General features: G+C 45.0%; 1 protein-coding gene and 1 long non-coding RNA gene across 2 annotated transcripts in view; one reads left to right on the top strand and one right to left on the bottom strand.

Moving 5' to 3' along the window:
• Positions 1-2,970, bottom strand: part of MCU (mitochondrial calcium uniporter) — a 170,245-nt gene extending 167,275 nt beyond the window's left edge. The window contains exon 1 of the mRNA XM_058671753.1: positions 2,782-2,970. Within this exon, the coding sequence (XP_058527736.1) occupies positions 2,782-2,928 (147 nt within the window). The 5' untranslated portion in view covers positions 2,929-2,970. The remainder of the gene's footprint in view (positions 1-2,781) is intronic.
• Positions 2,971-3,099: 129 nt separating this feature from the next.
• Positions 3,100-9,991, top strand: LOC131481712 (uncharacterized). Its single transcript, XR_009246533.1, has 3 exons — positions 3,100-3,251; positions 5,039-5,192; positions 9,899-9,991. It is a non-coding gene; the product is annotated as an uncharacterized LOC131481712 (long non-coding RNA).
• The last annotated feature ends 14,073 nt before the right edge of the window (positions 9,992-24,064 follow it).

Raw genomic sequence — 24,064 nt, 5'->3', positions numbered from 1 at the left:
AGGTGGGCAGCCCTAACAGCGGCTCTTCACATGGGAAGGGAAAAATGCCACCAGTCGGTAAAGAAAACATGAAGCACATCCCACACCTCTGCTGTTCTTTATTACCGGAACACAGTCTGAAGCGGGCAGGGAGTGAGCTGGGTTTATAACTTCACAAAGGCGTTTACCACTGGCTGAAGTATCATATTTCTTTGGAATCCTCTTCCAAACATGGAAAGATGAATTTCCAAAACCATGCCTCTAGAGCAAAAACACTCAGCTAAGCAGCACTGTCATTACTTATGCCCCCTGGCTCTAACTGGCCATACCTACTACAGCAGAACAAAGGTGGCACAAGCTGGACTTGTGATCCTGCCCAGTGCAGACTGCCATCTGCTGCACAGACCCAGGATATCTCCTGGGCAAGACTCAACCTGAGCGTCCCCTGGGGACCTTTAGCAGCACATCCATTCCTCCCGGCAAGTCTTCTGTCCCCATGTCCACCTAGCACATCGCTGCTTACAGGAGAATCCCCATTCCTGGGGCTCAGAAACACCCGACTTTCCTAACAGATGCAGGGGAAACACAGAAAACAGCAGATGCACTCTATAAAAAGGAGGACGTGGGGAGGGATTAATACTATGTAGGGTGAATGAGAGCTCTAAAACTGCTACATGTTATCGAAATAATCTTGGCCAGTTGGCTCCTCTTTCTGGGCCTCAGTGGTAGTCACAAGATATCAAAAGAGTAAACAACTCTAAAGAGATACCTTTCCAACCCACTGTCTGTGAGCACTCACAAGAACAATCCTAAAAAGATACCTTTCCAACCCAATGTCCCCAAGACAGCAGGTGGAGACACACAGCTGCAGACTGAGGGCTACGACTGGCTACTACGCAGCAATCCAAGAAAATCAGAACTGTGTTTCCACAGTTTAAATAATCAGTTCAACTTCTTTTGAAATTTCACAATTCCAAGTTCATTTACAAATCACCATTCCCATGACAACACTTCGTGGCAATTGTACTTTCAGTCACAAATGCACCACATCACTGCTCCCCACCCCAGAATAGCACAGAGCACTGCTGTGAAGTACCTCCTCAAAGCCAGACGCTGACGGTCTCTAGGTTCCCCGAGAGGAAAACACGGTGTTCAAATGCAACCCCAATATCACACCCCGATGGCCTCCACAGCAAACCCTGCAGGGGCAGAGGCTCTCTTCTCCAAGACAGAAAAGACAACCGAGCAGTCAGGGTGTGCTTGTGGGGAGGGAGGAGGCGTGCTTTCAGAGTTCAGGGGTGGCCTTATATTTTGAGAAGAATCAAACACCTAACAGGAGGCTCAGACATGCAAATGTACCCTGAGGTGCAGAGCAACACATGTCCCCCAGAAACTCCAGGGAGAGCCACAGACCAGTGGGCTACACAGGAAAAGGGATGAGTGCCCCACAAGAACAAGGCCCAACCACTACCACACATGGCGGCAGCAGCCTGCAGGGGCAGAACACCTGCTCTCCTAGCTGCTACACACCCTTGATTCCACTCCATCACACCTCCATCACACCCTGCTCAGGGTCTCCACTGGGAACACTTCCAGTCCCGGTTCCTCCTGGGAGCTATGGATGTGACTGTAACAGGAACAGGTGATGTGTGTGTGTATGTATGAGTGGGGCTGAAGGTACCAGTTGCTCCCAGCAGGCTATTTGCAGTGACCTTCTTAGTACCACACTACACAATTCAGCCCAGAGAAATAAAACCTACACTCCCTGAGTTGGCCAGAGACCAATACATATGGGTCCAGAAAGTCCAAGGGAAGGAACCTGCTGACTGGTTAGGAGAAGAACTCCATGCCAAGTTGATGTCTTGCAACTGGAAAAAAAGGAAAATTCATTCTCTCTCTTTCACACACACACACACACACACCCCACATCCCAAGGCTGCTGAAACAGAAACTCCCTCTCATTGGCACCCAATGAAACCAAGCAACAACCGGTTAATAACAACCACACAATCTCTCTTGCTTCTGGGAACAACTTGTCCAGGTTCCTTTCTTCCGTGGCCACTGTCCATCCAGCCTGCTGGGCAGGCCCGCCAAGACAGCTCCCCAGCCAGAGCTCCGCAAGGACCACCACCACCTCCAAAGGGCCCAAGGGGGACGGAGCCTGCCTCGTGAGGCAATGCAGCAACCGGCTCCAGGAAGCGGCTTCCCCACACCAGCACATGCACAAGTCACGGTGGGGGATAAAGTTTGATTTTCCTGCTCGCTGGTCCCTCCGCAGAGGGCCGACAGAGGATGAGGGGGCGGCCCAGCCGGGGTCCTGGGGACAGTTCCCGGCAGCATGGCAGTGCCACACTCCTGACACAGAACCCGGGCAAGCCGTGGTAACTCGGGACAGCCAAACGCGCCCGCAGGAGGAAGGAGAGGGACAACTTGCACTGGGCTCCGTCCGACAGCACTGAGGCAGAGCTCTTAAGAAAGGAGGAGGGAGGGACCGAGCCCCGAAGGCGGGTCGGGGAGATGTTCAAGTCCCGTCCCTTCCCCGCCCTGGTGGTGTCCCCGGTCCTGCGGGAACATCCCCGCCGTCGCCCCTCCTCCTCCTCCGGGCTTCCTCCCGTCTGCCCTCCCTTCCTGGTCGCCGCCGCAGGCGCCTGAAGGGCACGGCAGCTCCTCCGGTGCCCTGGTCCCCGGGAGCGCCCGGGAGTTGAGATAACTCGCCCGCTGCCCAGGCGGCCTGCCCGCCGGCGGCTCCCACACGCCGGCGCCGCCCCGCCCTCCCCGGAGCCGCCGGGCGCGCTCGCTCACCGTCCGGTGGTGCTGCTGCTGCCGGTGGCGGCTGACGCTCAGCCCGGGGAAGCAGCCGGCAGTCAGCGCCCCGCAGCCGCCGGCGCCCCCGCCGCCGCCCCGGGAGGACAGCAGCAGCAGGAGCGATCTACCTGCGGCGGCCGCCATCTCTCAACTGGAAACGGCGCCGACCCAAGCAGCGCAGCGGACGGGCGGGGCGGAGCTAAGACCTGCCACTCACCGGCGCCAGGCCAACCGCCGCTCCTGCCTGAGTTAATGAGGCGGGGCTTCCTGCCCTGCCCAATCGAAGGGCGGGAGAACCACACTTGAGGCTACCAATTGTGGGACCTAGTCAATTAAGGGCAAATTCTAGGCACCTGAATCCCTCAGAACAGTAGCTGTGGGGACGGCGGGTTCGTTTGGAAGGGTTTTCACAGAGGACAGAGCTTTTTTAAGGGTCACGGGAGAAGTGGATATTTGAGTACAGGTTTGTTCCAAAGTTGTTTTGAGTGTTCTAAGTTAGCAAAGTAGGAACCAAATTAATTACTATTAACTAATACACTAACTCTCAACAACTTGTCCAGAATCATCATTCCTAACTGCTAGTGTCTGGATCTGTTGGTAGTAATTCTACCTCATGGAGTGATTCTGACTGTGAGAATAAGGAAGAGTGAGGTAAGGACAACAGCAAAGTTCCAGCATGAGTGTGTGTCGTCGGGGTGAATGAACAGACCTCTATGTATCTCATGTTTATCTAAACTGAACTAGTTCACCACACTGAAAGCCTCACGCTCTCTATGTTCGCACCATATTTAGCCTTTTGTGCATTTAAACTACAGTCGACAAATGCGAATAAATAAGTATGTCACGTTAAGATTATTCTAATGACATTTCATCATTTTACTAAACTAACCAAGAGGGTATGTTTTGGGATAACAATAACATTCTGTTGAAAAATAATTATTTCCACAACTTCATGATGAGGGTTCATTAAAGTCCGTGTAAGAAAGGTGCTTTGGGATACCTGGATTTCTTGGGGAAAGGAGTTCCTTACTCTCTGTTGTTGTGACTGGTCAATTCTCACACCTCCTTTTAAAACCTGGAGCAGAGGGGCAGGCGTTGCAGCACAGTGGATTAATCCAATGCTTGTCATGTCAGCATTCTGCGTGGGAATGACCATTGGATTCCTGGCTCCTGTTCCAGCTTCCTACTTATGGGAAGTGGCAGATAATGACCCAAGAGATCGGTAGAAGACCTAGATGAAGTTCCTGGATCCTAGCTTCAGACTGGCCCAGATTTGGATGTCCATTTGGGGAGTGAACCAGCAGGTGGAAGATGTCTTTGTCTTTCCCTCTATCACTCTGCTTTTCAAATGAATAAATCTTTAGAAGAGGGCCCGGCGCCGTGGCCTAGCGGCTAAAGTCCTCGCCTTGAACGCCCCAGGATCCCATATGGGCGCCGGTTCTAATCCCGGCAGCTCCACTTCCCATCCAGCTCCCTGCTTGTGGCCTGGGAAAGCAGTTGAGCACGGCCCAATGCATTGGGACCCTGCACCCGCGTGGGAGACCCGGAAGAGGTTCCTGGTTCCCGGCTTTGGATGGGCGCGCACCGGCCCGTTGCGGCTCACTTGGGGAGTGAATCATGGGACGGAAGCTCTTCCTCTCTGTCTCTCCTCTCTGTATATCTGACTGTAATAAAAAATAAATAAATCTTTTAAAAAAATCTTTAGAAGAGGGGAGGGAAGAAGGGAGGAAAATCCGTTTGGAAAGCAAATGTGTCATCCTAAATTAACATCTTTGGAGGGCAGTCGTATATGATGACACACAGAGAGAATGTGCTTTCACTTGTCCTAATAGTGTTCTGCAACGTGTCCCTGAAATGGTATTTCCCTGGTCAAGAATAGCTGAATGTGACTGGGCACTTTTGGCGTGTTTAATCCTTAGGCCCTGCCCCAGATAGTGGGATGATTGGCTTCTGCAGGTGACATGATCACACCCTTCACCCCAAGAGCTTTCATGTCAACAGGCAGAATCTGAGCGCCAGGCGTGCGCTCCCCATTCAACAGCTGCACAGGGTCATCTCCCTCCTGCTCACAGTCATCAAGGCATTCCTGAGCAGCTTCACTTACAATCATTTTCCATCCATCTATATTTATCCCAGCTACGTTTAAAGTGCTTCTCCGTCCCTGCCATTTTCCTTTCTCCCTCACATCTTCCCAGCTTTCTACTGAGATCACCACAGATTGGGGTTTTCTATTTATTTTCTATGCTGTGGACAGATCTGACTTCGAGTCAAAATTGGCCCCTCCATCTCCACTTCACATTTTGAGAAGTGTTCCTTGGATTGCCTTCCTCAGTGTCTCCAAGTACAAACATTAGCTGTGTTTCCTACAGCATGGAGGTGTCGCCATGAGATGCTGCGAAAGAATCACAGTAAGGTGTTTTGTTTTTGTTCTTTATTATTTTTTAAAAAAGGGGGGAAAGAAGGAAGCACATGCCTAAAACTAAAGAGATTACAAAAAGCTTCGTTCTTACCTATTTATCAAAATGGCTTATTTATCAATGAAACCACTCCTACAGCAGAGGTAGGTTGTGTAGTTTGAGAATCCAAGGACTAAACAGGATCCTGATAATCCAGGGCTAGCAATGGACCTAAACAAATGTCAGGGACAGGTGTGACGGTGCAGAGGGTTGGGTCATGGCTTGGGATGCCCACATGTGATGGGATCAGATTGCATCTCCACTTCCCATTCAGGGGGGCAGTAGATACATCATAGCTCAGGTACTTGGATCCTTGTCACCCATACTGAATTCCTGGCTCCTGGCTTCAGGCTCTACCTGTTGCGGGCATTTGGAAAGTGAACCAACCTATGGAAGATCTTTCTCTGTCACTCTGCCTTTCAAGTAAATGGAAATGAATAGGCTTTTTAAAAAGAGATTTATTGGGCCCGGCACAGTGGCCTAGCAGCTAAAGTCCTCGCCTTGAAAGCCCCAGGATCCCATATGGGCGCCGGTTCTAATCCCGGCAGCTCCACTTCCCATCCAGCTCCCTGCTTGTGGCCTGGGAAAGCAGTCCAGGACGGCCCAATGCATTGGGACCCTGCACCCGCGTGGGAGACCCGGAAGAGGTTCCAGGTTCCTGGTTTCGGATTGGCGCACACCGGCCCGTTGTGGCTCACTTGGGCAGTGAATCATAGGAAGGAAGATCTTCCTCTCTGTCTCTCCTCCTCTCTGTATATCTGACTTTGTAATAAAATGAATAAATCTTTTAAAAAAAGAGAGATTTATTTATTTATATTTGAAAAAGTTACAGAGAGAAAGGAGAGATACAGAGAGAGAGAGATCTTCCAATAATTGATTAAGTCTCCCAAATGGCTGCATCAGTAGAAGCTGAGCTGATCCAAAACCAGGAACCAGGAGCTTCTTCCAGGTCTCCCAAGTGGGTACAGGGTCCCAAGGACTTGGGTCATCCTCAGCTGCTTTCTTTCGCCATAAGCAGGGAGTTCGATAGGAAGTGGAGCAGCCAGGACACAAACCTTCACCCTTATGGGATCCTGGCACATATAGGGGGAGAATCAATCAATTGAGCCATTGCCCAGGGCCCAATAAATCATTTCTAAGCAATAAGTAAGAAAACATGTTCCCTCTGGAAAGTTTTAAGGAGTAGCTATCCTTCTGAGTGACATAAATTATTCCTACCTGCACATATTTTTTTTGTAAGTATGAACCATGGTCATTAAAACCTATGTGGCTGCAGAGTTGTTTTCTCATGCCAAGCCCTAAAAATAGGTTGATCCTTTTATAAAACTAAAACTAATCCGAACAGATTTCCTGGAGCATGAAGCCTTAACTAGTTTCCGCACTAAAGCATACACCGGAGTTCCCAAGCATGACTCAACTCAGTGGAGTATCTGCCTGAGCATTCCAGGACTGCGAGGGTAGGTGATGCACGTGGTTCACTGACGTGAGCAGGAGAGGATGACAGGAAGCTGCTCCAAGGTTTGGGGACTGTGTCTCCCTGACAGTTCACATTAACGACTCCAGAGGGATGGCTAAGGAAGAGGGGACCTCCAAACCCTTACCATGGAAGCGCAGCCTAGGCCTGTTGGTTGGCTGCTCTCTGCTTCCCTCCTCCCACGTCTCTGCAATCACCTATCCATCACTACCACTCAGCGCAGGACTTCGAGCTTCGAGCTTCGGTGATCTTTTCTGTCCTTTCTTGTCAGCGTCTCTGAATTGTAAATATCCCTAATCCATAACTGAGCTGGGCTGCTCTTCAACACTGCTGCGTTTCTTTTCTCTTTCTTTTCTCACTTTATTAGTCCTACGTTAAAAAAAAAAAATGTTTGCTTGAAAGGCAGAGTTACAGAGAAAAACAGAGATCTTCCATCTGCTAGTTTATCCTCCAGATGACAGCACAAGGGCCAGGAGCTCACCGGGAGCCAGGGGCTTTCAGGTCTCGCGTGTAAGTGCAGGAGGCCACTTTGGCCTTCTCCTGCTGCTTTCCCAGGTGCATACTCAGGGAGCTGGATCAGAAGTAGAGCAGCCAGGACTCGAACCAGCGCCCATGTGCGATTCCAGCACTGCAGATGGTAGATTAACCACAGCACCAACTCTTACATACAGATTTTTTTCTTTTCTTCGTCAGACACTCTCATTTGCCTTATTCTAATACAGACTGCAATCCTACTCCACCCGAGAGATGTATTTCTTCACCAGAGAAAGTTCTTGTGAAGCTAGAGTCGTGCCCTTGTCGCCAAAGGATAAATGACTCTATTCCTTTTACAACTTAGAGACTCTATAACTGAACGTCCTGCTAGGTCAGAAACATCCCGTCTGTAAGTTCTTTTTCCGACTGAGAGCAGAAAACCAAGGAGACATTGAGTTAAGGAGCTTGTTCAGTGGTGTATTTCTTGTTCGTGCTTCTAAGGATCTGAGATTGGCAGCAAATGTCAAAACTGTCCTTTACGTGTAGGGTGGGCCTGTGGCCTCCTAGCCTTTGCGATTGAGTGGACTTTGGGATCTAGGAAGTCCTTTGTCTTTATCTTCAGTGACTCAAAGGGACAAAATGCTACTTGGCACTCAGATAAGCCACGCCTTCTAACTGCAAAAGAATTCAGCTCACTTTCTCACAGAGCCCAACACCCACCTTCCATTCCAGGAGATTCAAAAGTGTGGAAAAAAAATTCCCAACAACTTTCTTTGAGGGAGACAACCGCAACAATACTCCAAATTGGCAACATGTCTCGTTTCTCTGGGCAATCTCCTCCACAGACATTGACAAATCCTGAATGTGTCCCAAAACATCCTACTTAATAAATCTTCAAAAAAAAAAAAAAATCCTACTTGACATGCTCAACCCCTCCCCAACGTGCTCTTTGCAATGCCAGCTCAGCATACAGGTACAGACACTCCCTTCTGTGCACTTTCATCAAGCCTTGCCTAACTTTTGATCAGAACATCCAGGTCCTGATCTGAGCTGGACTGTGAGGTCTGTCACATCCCTGCATTTTCAGAACTATTTTAATTAAGCTAATTTGACTGGCTGGGCCACAGTTCCTTTCTCTCACTGTTCCATGTATATTTTGTACCAGAATTATTTATATTGCTGTTTTCCTCTAACAGAGCCTTTGCAGGTTAGAGTTGTCAATCTGGCAAACTAATCACAGCTCACTCTTTAAATGTCAATCACGCCTTCAGTTGACTCCTTTACACAGCATGTACGTTCGTTGGTGCGGGCATCTCTGATGTCTAAAAGGATTTCCCGATTCTTTCAGGATCAAAATACTGTATTTTAGGATGAGAGAGTCTTCAGTCATCTTCAAAAATCCTCCAAATACTTGACCACATCAGTTTGCCTACTTCAAGGGCAGATATATCTTTATACTATGCTGGAGGTTGGCAAAATTTCTGCTGTTCTGAAACAGTCCATTTACTGCCGAAATACTATATTCACTCTAAATTTTAATCTAATGTATATGGTCTCCATCACTTCTTACTAACACACCAACACACCAACACACAAGGAATCTAGGCTATGTGGTGCAGTTGGTGGGAGGCAGGGGGTGGAGGAAACTGTGGGCGGGAGATTGGTCACTGCCAGCTAACAACAGGTGCAAACACTGCTTTTAAATTTAGCCATTGCACTTGGCATTTTGTCCCTCAGTCGTCACTTATGGCAACCACTGCTGATTTGGAAAGGCTCAAGGAAAGAATGACAGAAAGGGTCACATTTATTAAAAGGCAAAAAATCTATTCTGTTCAGTAAAAACTAGCCTAAGGAATTAAAAACAGTATGACACTTGAAAAGCATAAAGACAGCTTAAACGAATGAAAAGGGGATGGAATCAAAGAGATAATAATCATTAACAAATCATTCTTAATTAAGCACTTTAAAAGCCATTCCGGCTGCCAAAACTTGGGAGCAAAATGTTCTGAAATTTATGTGCAGGTCCAGAAAATGATTATGATTAATTCAGAGTTGAGGTAAGAGTAAGAGATAAGAGTTGGATTAGTAGCATTCATTCAGTTATTCAGTCAAGAAAAACATATCAAATGCCTTGAAGGTACCAGACAGGAAATGCTAGCAGACATTTTCCAAAATTTGCATTCATTCCCCATACCATGTAGCTCTATTTTTCAAAAGTACTTATCCTTTCAATGGCCAAGTCCTTGGGACCCTGCACTCACAAGGGAAACCCAGAAGAAGCTCCTGGCTTCGGATTAGCTGAGCTCAGGCCATTTGGGGAGTGAACCAGCAGATGGAAGATCTTTCTGTCTCTCTTTCTAAAAAATAAATTTATTTTTAAAAAAATACTTATCTTCTTAACTTTTAACTTTGTTCATTTTATTTCAGAGGCTTCGAAAAATAGACAAATAAGAGAGACCTCCCATACGTTGGTTCACCCCCCAATGCCCACTAGCCACAGTCCAGCTCTCTCACATGGGTGGCAGGAAACCAACCACCGCTGTCTGCTAGAGGGAGCACAGCCTGAACATTTACCCAGGCAACTCCAACACCAGCTGTGGGCGTCCCAAGCCACGTCACAACTGTAGCACCCAGCACCTGCCCTGAAATCCTCATCTGACCATGTAACCATGACCTTGAAATGAAATCAGTTCTTTCCTTTATTTTGCAGTATTTATGTATCATTTGAATGAAAAAGAGACTCCTCAAGTAATATCTGATCAGATAAACTTGAAACATATTACCCATGTAATAATTGCTCCACTCATCATTAGTTACTAAAAAGATGTGAAGAAATTGTTGTGTTTTGCTGTCAAGGTACAGTAGAGTACAGTTCTATTTAAATAGTTTCTAACTTAGTTCACTGCCTAGATTGCAAAATAAATTTCAATCTCAGAGAATAGTGAGAAGATACTTTCTTTCTTCATGCCTTGCTTTTCTAAGAATATTCCAAAAAAGTTCATGGGAAGTGGAATTGAACAGTAAGTTTATTTTTGTGCAAGGATTTTTGAAATACATGCAGGTTTTTCATAATACACATTTTCTATTGACTTTACGAAGGTCTTTCCTATATATTAAGTCGAAATATATTAAGTCGAAACAAGCATTATTCAGTACAACAGATAATAACTCAGCTAATAGGCATGTCAACAGTTAAGCAGAGTTTCTTTAATTCCACATTGTTTTTGTCATGTGTCTGGGGTAAAGGGGGATATTAAGGGAGAAGCCCCACACAGTCTCCCACCCATCCCAGGTCACCAATGTGCGGCATGCTCCAAGGGTCTTGCTCAAGTGGTTTTGATAGTTTGCCAATTATGAATTGCGGCCAGTCTAGCCATTCCAAGCACGATGAGGTCTCTGAAGAATCCACTGATTGGGCCCGGCGGCGTGGCCTAGCGGCTAAGGTCCTCGCCTTGAAAGCCCCGGGATCCCATATGGGCGCCGGTTCTAATCCCGGCAGCTCCACTTCCCATCCACCTCCCGGCTTGTGGCCTGGGAAAGCAGTTGAGGACGGCCCAATGCATTGGGACCCTGCACCCGTGTGGGAGACCCGGAAGAGGTTCCAGGTTCCCGGCATCAGATCGGCGCACATCGGCCCGTTGCGGCTCACTTGGGAAGTGGATCATCGGACGGAAGATCTTCCTCTCTGTCTCTCCTCCTCCTCTGTGTATATCTGGCTGTAATAAAATGAATAAATCTTAAAAAAAAAAAAAAAGAATCCACTGATTTATGTAGTCCAACTTAGAGTCTCTGTTTGCCCAGTTTTTCACTGCCAACGTATGGCTGAGGTAGTTGACTGATTTGTTCTGTCCTCTGTCTTTTCATGGTTAGGGTTCTGAGTCCGGCAGTTTGATTGGGGAGATCCCAAAAGAGACTTTGTCTGAGGTATTCCCAGACCAGATTCTTGTGTGTACTAGCGAGTACAGGGCCCGGCACAGTCCATTGCCCCAATCAGCTGGTGGTTGCAATTGCTGGGTTGGTTCTATTTCCAGCTTTGTCTACCCCTGGAACCAATGGGTATTGCAGTCCAGCCTGATTCTGCCCAGCACACACTCGGCCCTCACATAAACCAGTGGGAGTTCCACCCTAGTCGGAGCGACCCGCAATAACCCTCACCAGGCCCACCCCCATCCTATCCTGGTTTGCCAGTATGTGCAGCAGACTAGTCCAGTCTGTCCCACATCCCATTCAGCTCTCATACATGTCAATGGGCATTAAAGCCTAGTTCAATGCAACGAGCCCGACTATCTAGCCCACAAGATGCTCTTGGGTGCCTTTCTGTGTAGCCACCCCAGCCCCTGTCCTGGTTACAAATTTGTTTTAAAAAAACAGTAATTAGGGCCCGGTGGTGTGGCCTAGTGGCTAAAGACCTCGCCTTGAACACGCCAGGATCCCATATGGGCGCCGGTTCTAGTCCCGGCAGCTCCACTTCCCATCCAGCTCTCTGCTTGTGGCCTGGGAAAGCAGTCGAGGACGGCCCAATGCTTTGGGACCCTGCACCCGTGTGGGAGACCCGGAAGAGGTTCCAGGTTCCCGGCATCAGATTGGCGCATATCGGCCCGTTGCGGCTCACTTGGGCAGTGAATCATCAGACGGAAGCTCTTCCTCTCTGTCTCTCCTCTCTGTATATCTGACTTTGTAATAAAAAATAAATAAATCTTAAAAAAAAAAAAACAGTAATTAGGCCAATTTTGAAAAGTAAAATCTAGTTATCTTTTTCTGGAATACACCCTATAGGAATGCAATTCTCACTCTTTACTCCATCTTGGTAGATAAACACTGTACACATGCTCAACACAAGCAACAAGCCTTTCAAAACATCTGACTAAGGAAAATGAACTTTAGCTTTGTATAAAAATCCAAGTGTGTTTGTTGCCAACTACACTGTACCCAGACACCTCCCTTATAAAAGATTCTGAGCTATTTCTTAAGGAATTGTTCTGTTACTGAAGAAAACAATTATCCCAGGGTTCCAAGAAATTCAATCAGTATTTCAACAAATAATATGACTTGGGTGAATTACTGCAGCTCGCAAGATGAAGACTCTTGCTCAGCAGAGCTTACCATGTAACAACAAGCAGTAGGGAAGCAGGGAGCCTTAGAGGAGGGCCTCCAATCCAGACAGGAGGATATGAGAAGGCACCGCTGGGGAAGCAACATTTGGTGAGCTCTAAAAGATTAGTCGGAGTGAATGCCAGAGGCGCAGCAGTGAGATATGAGAACACAGAAGTTGCAGGAGGAGGTTAGAAAGGATCTTAGAAAGTGCAGTGAGAAATCTGACCTTTATCTGAACAACAAAGAGAAGTAGTGAAGTGTTTTACAAATGGAAGAGACAGATTTGAGGCTGGAGACAGGAAAACAAATGATGAGATCTTGGCAGGAAAATGCTACTGATATGGGTTATAGTGTTGACCATGTGAAAGGAAGGAACAGATTAATTTGAGAGATGATGTGTAAGGAGTGAGTCAAAAAGAATGGGTGATTCTATTGAACAACATGGTGACTATAGCTAATGATATATCTTGAAAAATGCTGAGTACATGCTAAATGTTCTCACCACAAAAATAACTATGCAAGATAAACATGTGTGAGCTAGGTAGATTAGTATATGGTATGCTTCAAAACTTTATGTACATAAGATGAAGGATGAAAATTCCTAGGAGCCTGCATTGTGGCATAGAGGGTAAAGCTGTCACCTGCAATGCTAGCCTCCTGTGTGGGCACTAGTTTGAGTCCTGGCTGCTCCACTTTCCATCCAGCTCTCTGCCAGTGGCCTGGGAAGAGCAGTGGAGGATGATCCAAGTGCTTGGGCTCCTGCTATCCAGGTGGAAGACATGGAAGAAGTTCCTGGCTTCACCCTGGCCCAGCCTGGGCTGTTGTAGTCATCTGGGGAATGAACCAGTGGATGGAAGAGTTCTCTCTCTCTCCATCTCTATTTCTGTCTATCCCTCTCTCCCTCTCTTTTTCCCTCTCTTTGGTACTCTGACTTTCAAATAAAGAAATAAATTTTTAAATAAACAATATGCATCATGATCATAATAATGCTTAAAAAGGAAGATTTTTAGGTCTCTTGCCTGCACATCTTGGGTGAATGCTGATGCTATCCATCAAAAAGGAAACAATCACTGGGAAAAGAAGGTGGAGGAGGAGGAAGAGAAGAAGAGCTCAGTTTTATTTTGACTCACTTGTATAAAGTTCAGTTTTGAAACACTGATTTTCAGGTGCCATGAGAGATATCTGAGTACCAACAATTCTTAGATCTTGGAGTCTCAGGCTCTGAAGGACGTCTGGGCTCTAGAAATAGATAGGAGAGCCACCAGCATGTAGGTAGTTGGAAACTGAAGACGTGGGGATGAATGATAGCAAGCAGAATGAGCATGCAAAAGAAAAGAGCCGAGAAATTGGCTTCCATCCAATAGGTTTCATAAATATTTGATTTGAGTAAATAAATAAATAAAGGGCCCCGCGGCGTGGCCTAGTGGCTAAAGACCTCGCCTTGAAAGCCCCGGGATCCCATATGGGCGCCGGTTCTGATCCTGGCGGCTCCACTTCCCATCCAGCTCTCTGCTTGTGGCCTGGGAAAGCAGTCGAGGACGGCCCAATGCATTGGGACCCTGCACCCGCGTGGGAGACCTGGAAGAGGTTCCAGGTTCCCGGCTTTGGATCGGCGCAGCACAGGCCCGTTGCAGTCACTTGGGGAGTGGATCATCGGACGGAAGCTCTTCCTCTCTGTCTCTCCTCCTCTCTATATATCTGACTTTGTAATAAAATAAATAAAATCTTTTAAATAAATAAATAAATAAATAAAACACAAGGCAATGAGATCCCTAAGGCATTTTTGGCATTTGCAAACATATTTTCTCAGGTAATTAGATTCAGTTTGTAGTCACATGTTACCCAGTTTTCAAAAATTTTCTGGATTCCTGAAGAATGTTTTAAACTTATCTGCAAGATTCCCATTTTATTACAATGACAATATGCATCAAGTTCTCACACTGAGTTCTAGTAATTCAGAGAGAAGAAATGGATATACCTGGGCCCATTACTTGTGCATAATTACTGTTCAGTAAATGTGAGTTCACAGAGCTTTGTGGAATGAATGAGTAAATGCATGAATAAAATACTCTCACCTTACAGTAGGGAAAGTTTCAGGGCCTCCACTACACTACCCTTGTGTTTGTTGGGGTACTACAACAAGAACAACCTGGTAGTTCCGTTCTCCAAACTGTTCAGGCAAAGGAAGTACATTTGGAATTAGTAAGACTGTTGATGTGATATGTCCAACAAAGAACTCAAGTCTAAAATAACCAAAGATGTAGTCCTCGGTGCTCATACTGATAGTCCTCGGTGAGGATCTAGGAGTCTACATCCCTACTGCCAAGGAGACCACAGGGAAATGGAGTGCCTCCGGAGACCAAGAACTCTGAGGTCACCCACCCCCAATTGGATCTACCACAAGGGATGGAAGAAGCCCAAATCCTGCCTTGCAGGATCCAAGGTCATTGGAACAACAACCAGGATCCCTGAGCGGTCCGCAGAAACAGAAGAACAGTAAACTTCCTTCAGGACTAGGGAGAGGAGCTTTCTCTGGTCCTTGTCTGCTTCCAATTTTGGGTCCCCACCCCCTCACATAATAACCATCAGGAGCACTCCAGAAGCCCCTCAAAACAAACAAACAAACAAAACTAGAATAGATAGAGAACAACAAGGAAAGCTTAGAAACAGACAGGAAACGGTCAGCGGAGATGCACTTATAACTCACTGGGTGGGACACAAAGATTAGTTACTCCTCACTGGGGTATGGAAGATTTCTCTGCACACCCCTCCTAAACATGCTCACCTAAACTGTTGACATATATCCTGTTAGAATTATAGAGTTAGACCACCTGAAAAACAGCCAGGTTCAGCGAAAACGTGCTTCAATGCTATAAACTGCTAAATACTAAAATTAAAATAGGCATGAGACAGCTGAATAGCAATCTAAGCCATTTTAAGGCGTATAGAACACGGTTGAATATAAACCAAAATTGAAATGTCTATGAAGAAGTCACAAGTTGTGGTTGAGAACCTGCATTTTCCTATTAACATATTGGTTAATCAATACCATGTCAATTAATGCCACAATGTTGTAAATGGTTGGAAATATTATGTTGGGGCTTTTAATTGATTGGGATGATACTCTGCCGGCTCTACCTTCAGACCAGAGATGGTCTCACCAAGAAACCATTGAACTTACCAGGACAATAAGATGCTGGACTTTATGCTTGGTAAATACCTCCAATGAAAGAATGTCAACTGAATTTGAACTATGGAAATGCAACAAGGTGGAGCAATCCGCCGTGGGGGGAGGGTGTGGGGAGGGGCGGGGGGAATCCCAGTGCATAAAAAATATATCACATAATGCAATGTAATTAATTTAAAAATGAAATGCAATAAAAATATGTTTAAAAAAATAAAATAACCAAAGAATTCTTACAAATCAATAACAAAAAGGCAGCACCCCAATAGGAAAATGGGCAAAAGATCTGAAAAAATGGTTCACAAAAGAAGATCTAAAATCAGCAAAAAAAAAAAAAAAATTCACAAAGGAAATATGCATTAAAAACCACACGCAAACCCACCAGAATAATTAAAACAGAAAATACCAAGTTTTGGCAAAAATATTGAACGTCCATGACCCTATTAGTTGCTGGTGGGAGTATAAATTAGTACAACCACTGAATTAGTCATAGTCTAGTCAAAAGAAAAAAACCACATGAATTATTTGAGCAGAGACAATTGTTGATGCTAAGGGTCCCTTCTCTACATCCATTAATTTTCCCTTGTTTTCTCAACCCTAGGAGTTGTGGCTGCTTCCAGTTGTCACCTCCATTGAAGATAAACTTCATCCATCAAGATCTTCTTCTTATACTTTCAATTACTTAGTTAACATCTTCATACCCAGTTAAAACTTACTTATAGGGCTTGGCGGCGTGGCCTAGTGGCTAGGGTCCTTTCCTTGATCCCATATGGCCGCTGGTTCTAATCCCGGCAGCTCTACTTCCTCTCTGTCTTTCCTCCTCTCAGTATATCTGACTTTGTGATAAGAATAAAATAAATCTTTAAAAAATTTAAAAAAAAATAAAAAAAACTTACTTATATTATTTCAGCTCAAGTAATAAGCATAGTGTTTGTTCTGATCTCCTGCTGGTAAAAAATTGATACCTGGTGCAATGGCTCAATTGGCTAGTTATTCCCTCTTGCAAGTGCCTGGATCCCGTATGGATCCCATGTGGATCCCTGCTGCTCCACTTCCCATTCTGCTCCCTGCTTTTGACTTGGGAGACTAGTGGAGGGTCGCCCAAAATCCTTGGGACCTTGCACCTACTTAGGAAACCCAGAAGAAGCTCCTGGATCCTGGCTTTGGATCTGCTCAGCTCCAGCTATTGTGGCCACTTGGGGAATGAACCAGCAGATGGAAGATCTTTCTGTCTCTCTTTTTCTCTATAAATCTGATCTGCCTTTACAAAATAAATAAATAAATCTTTAAAAAATTGATACCAGGAGTGATCCAGAAAGGGAATCCTCAATGATGGAATTTAACTATCATTTTTGAACCAAGTCTTCAGGCTTGAATGTTATGCTGAGCTCCTTGCCCATAAGAAACTTGATGCTAGCAATTCATGGCATGCAAGGTATTCACATTTAATCTGATTGTCACCTAAGAGTGAATGTGATTAATTGCCTTTTGAGTCAAGTGTCTTGGTGACCCAGGTGGCTGGTTTCCTTTACCAGTATGGAAGTAATTATGACTTAAAGGATTGTCCTGTGGCCTGGGACTCAGACATGTAAAGATGAATGTTCTTGTGTAACTGGGAGTGGATGTGTGGTAATAAACACATTGAGATTAAAAACACATAGCTTTTATATGTTGCTAGTTAGCATTAAACCTCTCACATACCATAAAAGAAGTCAGACTCGGACATCTTTCCTGGAAACTACTCAGGCACATGAGAGTGATAAATGAGGCACTGAACTCATAACTGGCCAAATTTCTAAAGTGAAAGTTTCTATTACAAACAAAACACAGATTGAAGAAAAGACATGAAATAGGAAATAATGTATCCCTGTTCTCTCTCACACACACACAAAAATCATGTGCTTGTTTTAAAGTCAGAACAACATAGAGAGAGGAGAGGATAAGAAGAGGCAGAGAGAGAGAAAGAGATCTTCCACCCCTAGTTCGCTTCCTGCCACAGCTGGGCAAGGTTGGAGCTAAGAGACAGGAACTCCACCTGGGTCTCTCTTGTGGGTGGCAGGGGCCAAATACTCAGTCATCGTCTGCTGTTTTCCAGGCACGTTAGCAGAGATCTGTGTCTGAAGCAGAGGAGCTGGTGTCTCAAGCAGCAGCTTACCGTGCTGCTCCTCACTGGCTACTCTTGCACTCCTATTTACTGACTGGATCAAGAAACTTTTAAGGAAACCTTGAGAAGTTAATGATTTGATTAAGTCAAGGACTAATTTAGTAACAGGATGACTAATATCGTCAGCAAGTGCTGAGGACTTAGTAAGCATCAGGCTTACCATGTGCTGAGTGCTTTTATACATTTGCGCTCATGTTATACTTGTACCAGCATTACAACACAGAAATCAGCATTTCTGTTTTACGGATCAGAAAACTAAGGTTAAGTAATTTGCCTGAATTCAAGACTCAAACTGAAGTAACAAGGGAGGGCATTGTGGTACAGTGAATTAAGCCACTGTTTACCTCTCTGGCATCCCATATCAGAGCACCAGTTGAGTTCTGGCTGTTCACACTTCCGATTCAGCTCCCTGCCCATGTGCCCAGAAAGACAACAGATGTTAGCTCAAGAACTTGTGTGCCTGTCACCCACTGCAAGATGCTGTCGCAGGGATCTGGCTTTCAGAATAGCCCAGCCTTGGTCCTTGTGGCCATTTGGGAAGTGGACTAGACGATGGAATATTTTCTCTGTTTCTGTGTTTTGTTTTGTTTTTGTCACTTCTGCCTTTCAAATAAATAAGCCTTTAAAAAACAAACCTCAGTAAGCAAAGACCCCAGCACCTGCATCATAGTGTAATTCACTTCTCTGGAAGCCAACACTCTTGATTTCTAGCCAAAATAATTCTCTTAGAGCTACTTTAGGTTGTGGTGGAGAAAAAAAAAAAAACAATGTAGGCTAGAACTAAAAAAGACTTGAAAGTTTCCCTAATTCAATCTCTAGATCCACATTGAAGTCACTGAGGTCTAAGCGCAGATTTTCCCAAAGCCATGGAGCTAATTAGTGGTGGAGATAGGACTATCATCCCAGGTCCCTATCTCTCAAAGAAGTTCACTTTTTACCATATCACAAAATCTGCCTCTCCCACATCCACTTCTTCTAAGGTAGATATGGGTTCAAAGTCCTTGTTGACTCTCTAAATGACTTGTTTGATATAACACAGGAAGGATCATTCATTAAATGTATTCAGCGTCTATTTCCTGATCTGTATCCAACGCCCTGTCCAATTTCATGCAGTATGGTTAGGGACTATGTGTTGTACCAAAAAGTCTGCTCTGCTTTCCTTTTCCTTCCTTCTTTTTTCAGATATCATTTATTTATTTGAAAGGTGGAGTCTTGGGGACACACACACAGGTTGAGAGAGAGCACTAGAACAGAAATCTTCCATTCACTGGTTCACTCCTCAAATGGCCAAAATGAGTGGGGTCAGAAGCTTAAAACTACATCGCAGTCTCTCATGTGGATGGCAGGGGCCTACATTTTTGGACCAGCTTTCATTGTTCGCACAGGCACATCAACAAGGAGCAGGATCAGAAGTGGAACAGTCAGGACTTGAATCAACACTCTGATACGAAATGCTGTTGTCACACATGGCAGCTTAACTAGCCGTGTCATAACACTACTTCTCTGTTTTCCTTTTTTAAGAATTTATTTAGGGGCCCAGTGCGGTAGCCTAGTGGCCAAAGTCCTTATCTTGTGTGCACCAGGATCACATATGGGTGTTGGAATCCCAGCTGATCCACTTTCCATCCAGCTCTCTGCTTGTGACCTGGGAAAGCAGTCTAGGACAGCCTAAAGCCTTGGGACTCTGCACCCACATGGGAGACCCAGAAGAAGCTCCTGGTTCCTGGTTTCAGATGAGCTCAGCTCCCACCGTTGCGGCCACTTGAGGAGTGACCCAGCAGATAGAAAATATTTCTCTATCTCTCCTCCTCTCTATAAATCTAACTTTCTAATAAAAATAAATAAATCTTAAGAAAAAAATTCTTTAGAAAGAGGTAAAAGAGAATGAGAACTCCCATCTGCTGATTCACTCCCTAAAGGTCCACAATGACCAAGACTAGGCCAGAGTTAAAGCCAGAAGCCAAGAAATCCATGCAGATTTCCTGTGTGACAAGAACCCAACAACTTGAGCCAGGCTCTGTGCTACCAGGAAGCTGGAGTCAGGGACCAGAACCAGGACTTGAACTCAGCCATTCTGGCATGGGTTGCGGTGCATCCCACCATGCATCTTAACTGCTAAGCCAAATACCCCTGGTCCCCAAATCTTTTCAAACTGCCTCCCTCATTAGTCACCTTAATATTCAGGATCCCCACAGTTTTCTGCTTCACCTTGGAATACTGGAGATTTCAGTAAAGTGTAGTGTGTAACCAAGGAAAGGCCTGTCAGCACCCTCACTGGAATTTACTCATGCAACTAGCACTAATCTCTCGGAAGGCAGGATCTGAAATGCAGGTGTGAGGTAGGTCAGATGGGGAGCTACAGGGACGGGTCACTGCCACTGGAACCTGGGGAAGGTGGGAAGACACTGAGAGTAAGGCAGTGGATCAAGAGCAGACTGCAGATAGAGCACCCTTATACAAATTAGCAAAAGGGACCCTTTTGGAAGGTCCCCCAGTGTGATGGCCAACCACAGGTGACAGGCTCGTACAAAGCACGTATATTAGTGTGTTGCTGAGGGTCTGCCCCTGCTGTTGTCATTTTCCCAAGATGGTCATAGAGAGACATGGAACCTAATGTTCACAACACCGCAGTACACTGAATTTCCTGAGCCTCTACCTGTGAAGTCACTGGCATTGCAAGAAACTCAGTGATTTAGATGTTATTATCTCGATTGTCCAGGTAAGAAAAAAAGAACAGCTCAAACGGCTTAAATAGCTTCCCTAAGGCACCCAAGACCTCAATGCAAAAGATTAAGAACTGTGCGCAGAGCTGAGTCAATGGAGTTGTTCTGACTCACGCTCACCTTGTCTCACTATTCAGAAGACGACTTCCTAGAGTTTGTGAGGCTACACATTGCAGTGATCCCAAACTAATGCTTTACCACCCTGCCCTGCCCTGCCCTTCAATGGGCTCATTTATCACAGGTGAGCTGTCGGCATCTCGTTTGCAAGTAGGCCATCTGGCAGGCAGCATATGGAAACAGACCCTTCGACGAGGTCATAAGAAAGTTAATTAACTCTAGATTTAAAAATATTTTTTCTGAATTATGAAAGCAACACTGCTAGTACAATACTCAGAACTTGCCATTAAGGTGCAGTGGTGGGTGCTAATATAAATATTCTATTACAACATTCTATTTTATTCTCATACTATCCCTGTGAAGAATACTATTCTAGCCACCATTTTAAAAATAGTTATTTATTTATTTATTTATTTATTTGAAAGAGAGATAGGAAAAGGAAAAGAGAGGGAGATGGGAGATGGAAAGAGAGAAATCTTCCACTCACTGGTTTATTCAAATGTCCACAGCATTCAAGCCTGGGCTAGGCCAAAATCTAAGATTCCTGTGTGGGCGACAGGGATCCAAGTACTTCAGCTTTCAATGGCTGCCTTCCCAGATGTATTAGCAGGAAGCTAGATCAAAAGTAGGGGAGCTGGGACTCAAACTGACATCCCAGTAGGGGATGTTGGCATCCTAATTGGCAAGCTAACCCACTATGCCACCAACTCCTCTCTTCTGGTTCTTTTCTTTATTTCTTTCTTCTTTTCTTTCTTTCTTTCTTTCTTTCTTTCTTTCTTTCTTTCTTTCTTTCTTTTTCTTTTTAGATTCATTTATTTACTTGAAAGGCAATGTCACAGAGAGAGAGAGAGAAAGACAAAGACCTTCCATCCACTGGTTGACTCTCTAAACAGCTGCAACAACTGGAGCTGGGCCAGATCGAAGCCAGGAGCCAGGAACTTCTTTCAGGTCACCCATGGGTGTAAGGTTCCAAGGACTTGGGTTATCCTCTGCTGCTTTCCCAGTTGCAGTAGCAAGGAGCTGGATTGGAGTTGGAGCAGAAGATACTTGAACCAGTGCCTATATGGGATACTGGTGCACCAGGCGGTGGCTTTACCTGTTACTCCATAGTGTCAACCCCATCACCTGTGGCTTTTATAGAATACGTAATACATTATTATGAACTACAATCACCCCACGACGGTGTGGGCCACTAGACTTATCATTTCTATTTGACTGCCCCACCCCTTCCCAGGCTCCACTAACCACTATTCTAGTTCACATGGTTTGCTTTAACTTGCATTTATGAGGAACAGCATGTGGCATCTGTCTTTCTGTATCCAACCATGGATGAATGGATAAAGAAAATTTCATATATATACACAATGGAATATTATTCGGCAAAAAAAAGAATGAAATCCTGACATTTGCAGCAAAATAAATGAAAGTTATTGTATGAGGTGAAATAAAACAGAGTTCGTATTTTTAAAAATAATGCCATTGATATGTTGATTTTTTGCATACAGTTTAGTGTACTAAGCAGTCAGTACTGTTTGGGTAAATGTCAAGCGTGACTTCGTCCTTTACGCAATCATTTTTGAATGAATGATATTGAGCTTTCACTATGGAGAAAGCAGTAGATGACTAACGCAAGGCCTGGTACATGAAGAAGGATCCTTAAATATTTACTGTGTGACTGGTTAGAAGAGACACTTTACCAGAAATACTGTAGATGGAGTCCCACAGGAATGAATCATTGATACTTTTGATAATTGGATCTTCAAATTGCTGAGATAATTTTCCACCCAGTAGGGGCTGGGTTAGAGTCTGTGTAATATAGCAACTTGTGAATTGGTTTGTAGGCAGCAAATGTTTAATAATTATAACCTTTCTACAGAGTAAGTATGTTGAAAATAATAATTGTTACTTTTTCTCTGAGATTTTAAAGATTCTTTCTGCTGAGAGCAGTAGACTGCACCAGTACCAAAGTTTGTAGCACTCTTAATTCACTAGTATGCTCTACTTGGTTTTAGAAAGCAGAGGAAATCCTTTATTTATTACATATCACCCTATAGTTTCAGCTTTATGATTCTGCCTGCAAACATCATGCTTGAGTTACAGCACCCATGGTGAAGCCCTAAACAAATAGGCCTGTGGTGCTCTGACACTTCTGGAGAAATGTATTTTGGCTTGATTGCCTTTAGACCCACTCTGATGTCTCACATCTATATGTTGCTGAGGAAATACACCACGCAAAAAGTAGGGATACAAACAAATACTCCTGTACGTAGTTCTCAAAAAGCCATCGAATAGCCTCAAGTTTAAACAGAAATTGCCTTCCCCAAAGGAAAAGCTGAAAGCCTTCTGTGATGTAGCAAAATGGTTGTTGGTAATGGCTCTGAAGACCTCAATTCTGACCCAGATCTACCTCGATGCAACCAGTGTGACCTTGGACATGTCACTCAAGCTCTGATTTCCCATCTGTGAGATGGAAATATTCAACACCATAGGAGGTTGTAAGGGTTTAAAAAAAGAAGAGGAAGAAAAAGATATTGTCTATAGAACTATGTGACACCGTACAACAAAATGTCAATTTAATCAAAAACAAGAATGTTATTTTTCTTTTTTAAAGATTTATTTTATTTTATTACAAAGTCAGATATACAGAGAGGAGGAGAGACAGAGAGGAAGATCTTCCGTCCCATGATTCACTCCCCAAGTGAGTGCACGGCCGGTGCTGTGCCAATTCGAAGCCAGGAACCAGGAACCTCTTCCGGGTCTCCCACACGGGAGCAGGGTCCCAATGCATTGGGCCGTCCTCGACTGCTTTCCCAGGCCACAAGCAGGGAGCTGGATGGGAAGTAGAGCCTCTGGGATTAGAACCAGCACCCATATGGGATCCTGGCACGTTCAAGGCGAGGACTTTAGCAGCTAGGCCACACCACCGGGCCCAAGAATGTTGCTTTAAAGAGTGTTGCTTTATCTTCTACTTTTTTCTAAAAATGCTAAGAATTATGAAGAAATTTAAGCTTTGTGCAGTTGGCATAGATCTTCGCTGGAATTCACATGTATGTGAAAATCTCACCACCGAGGAACTCTCTATGAGCTTTATCTCCGCTCCAGCGGGACGAAATACCCACACTCTCCAAAATCCACCTGAGAAGGGTACCATGTGCCAACTTCTGCTATGAGAATGCATTTCACTGTGTTGTGTCTCTTAGGATATGTATCATTTAGTGAAAAGCCTCTTGGCTCATTCACCCACATCTAAAGAGTTCAGTAAGACACAACTGAAATATGGGGCAAAAGACGCGCCCCACACCCTCCTCCTTTTCTATTTTCTCCTCTCCTCTCCTGCTCTGTTCTCAGGCTGACACAGTGGAGGAGTTTGCACACTGAAAAGCCGAGAACTCTGACTTGCTGCTGCAGCCCTGCTCTCAGCAAAAGAGGTGATTGTTTCTCCCTTGGAATGTCTTTTTCTCCCCTGATTCCTAATGAACTTCAGTCAGTCAAGATCTTTTTACACTAAAATTAATACTGAGGAGAACCAAGATGGCGGAATAGGGCAAGGAAATGTTTAAATGGACGGAGAAACAGTTAATCAGGATGAAGCAG

This window comes from Ochotona princeps, chromosome 13, assembly GCF_030435755.1.
Source record: "Ochotona princeps isolate mOchPri1 chromosome 13, mOchPri1.hap1, whole genome shotgun sequence".
Classification (NCBI taxonomy): Eukaryota; Metazoa; Chordata; class Mammalia; order Lagomorpha; family Ochotonidae; genus Ochotona; species Ochotona princeps.
This window is presented reverse-complemented; position numbering and strand designations above follow the sequence as displayed.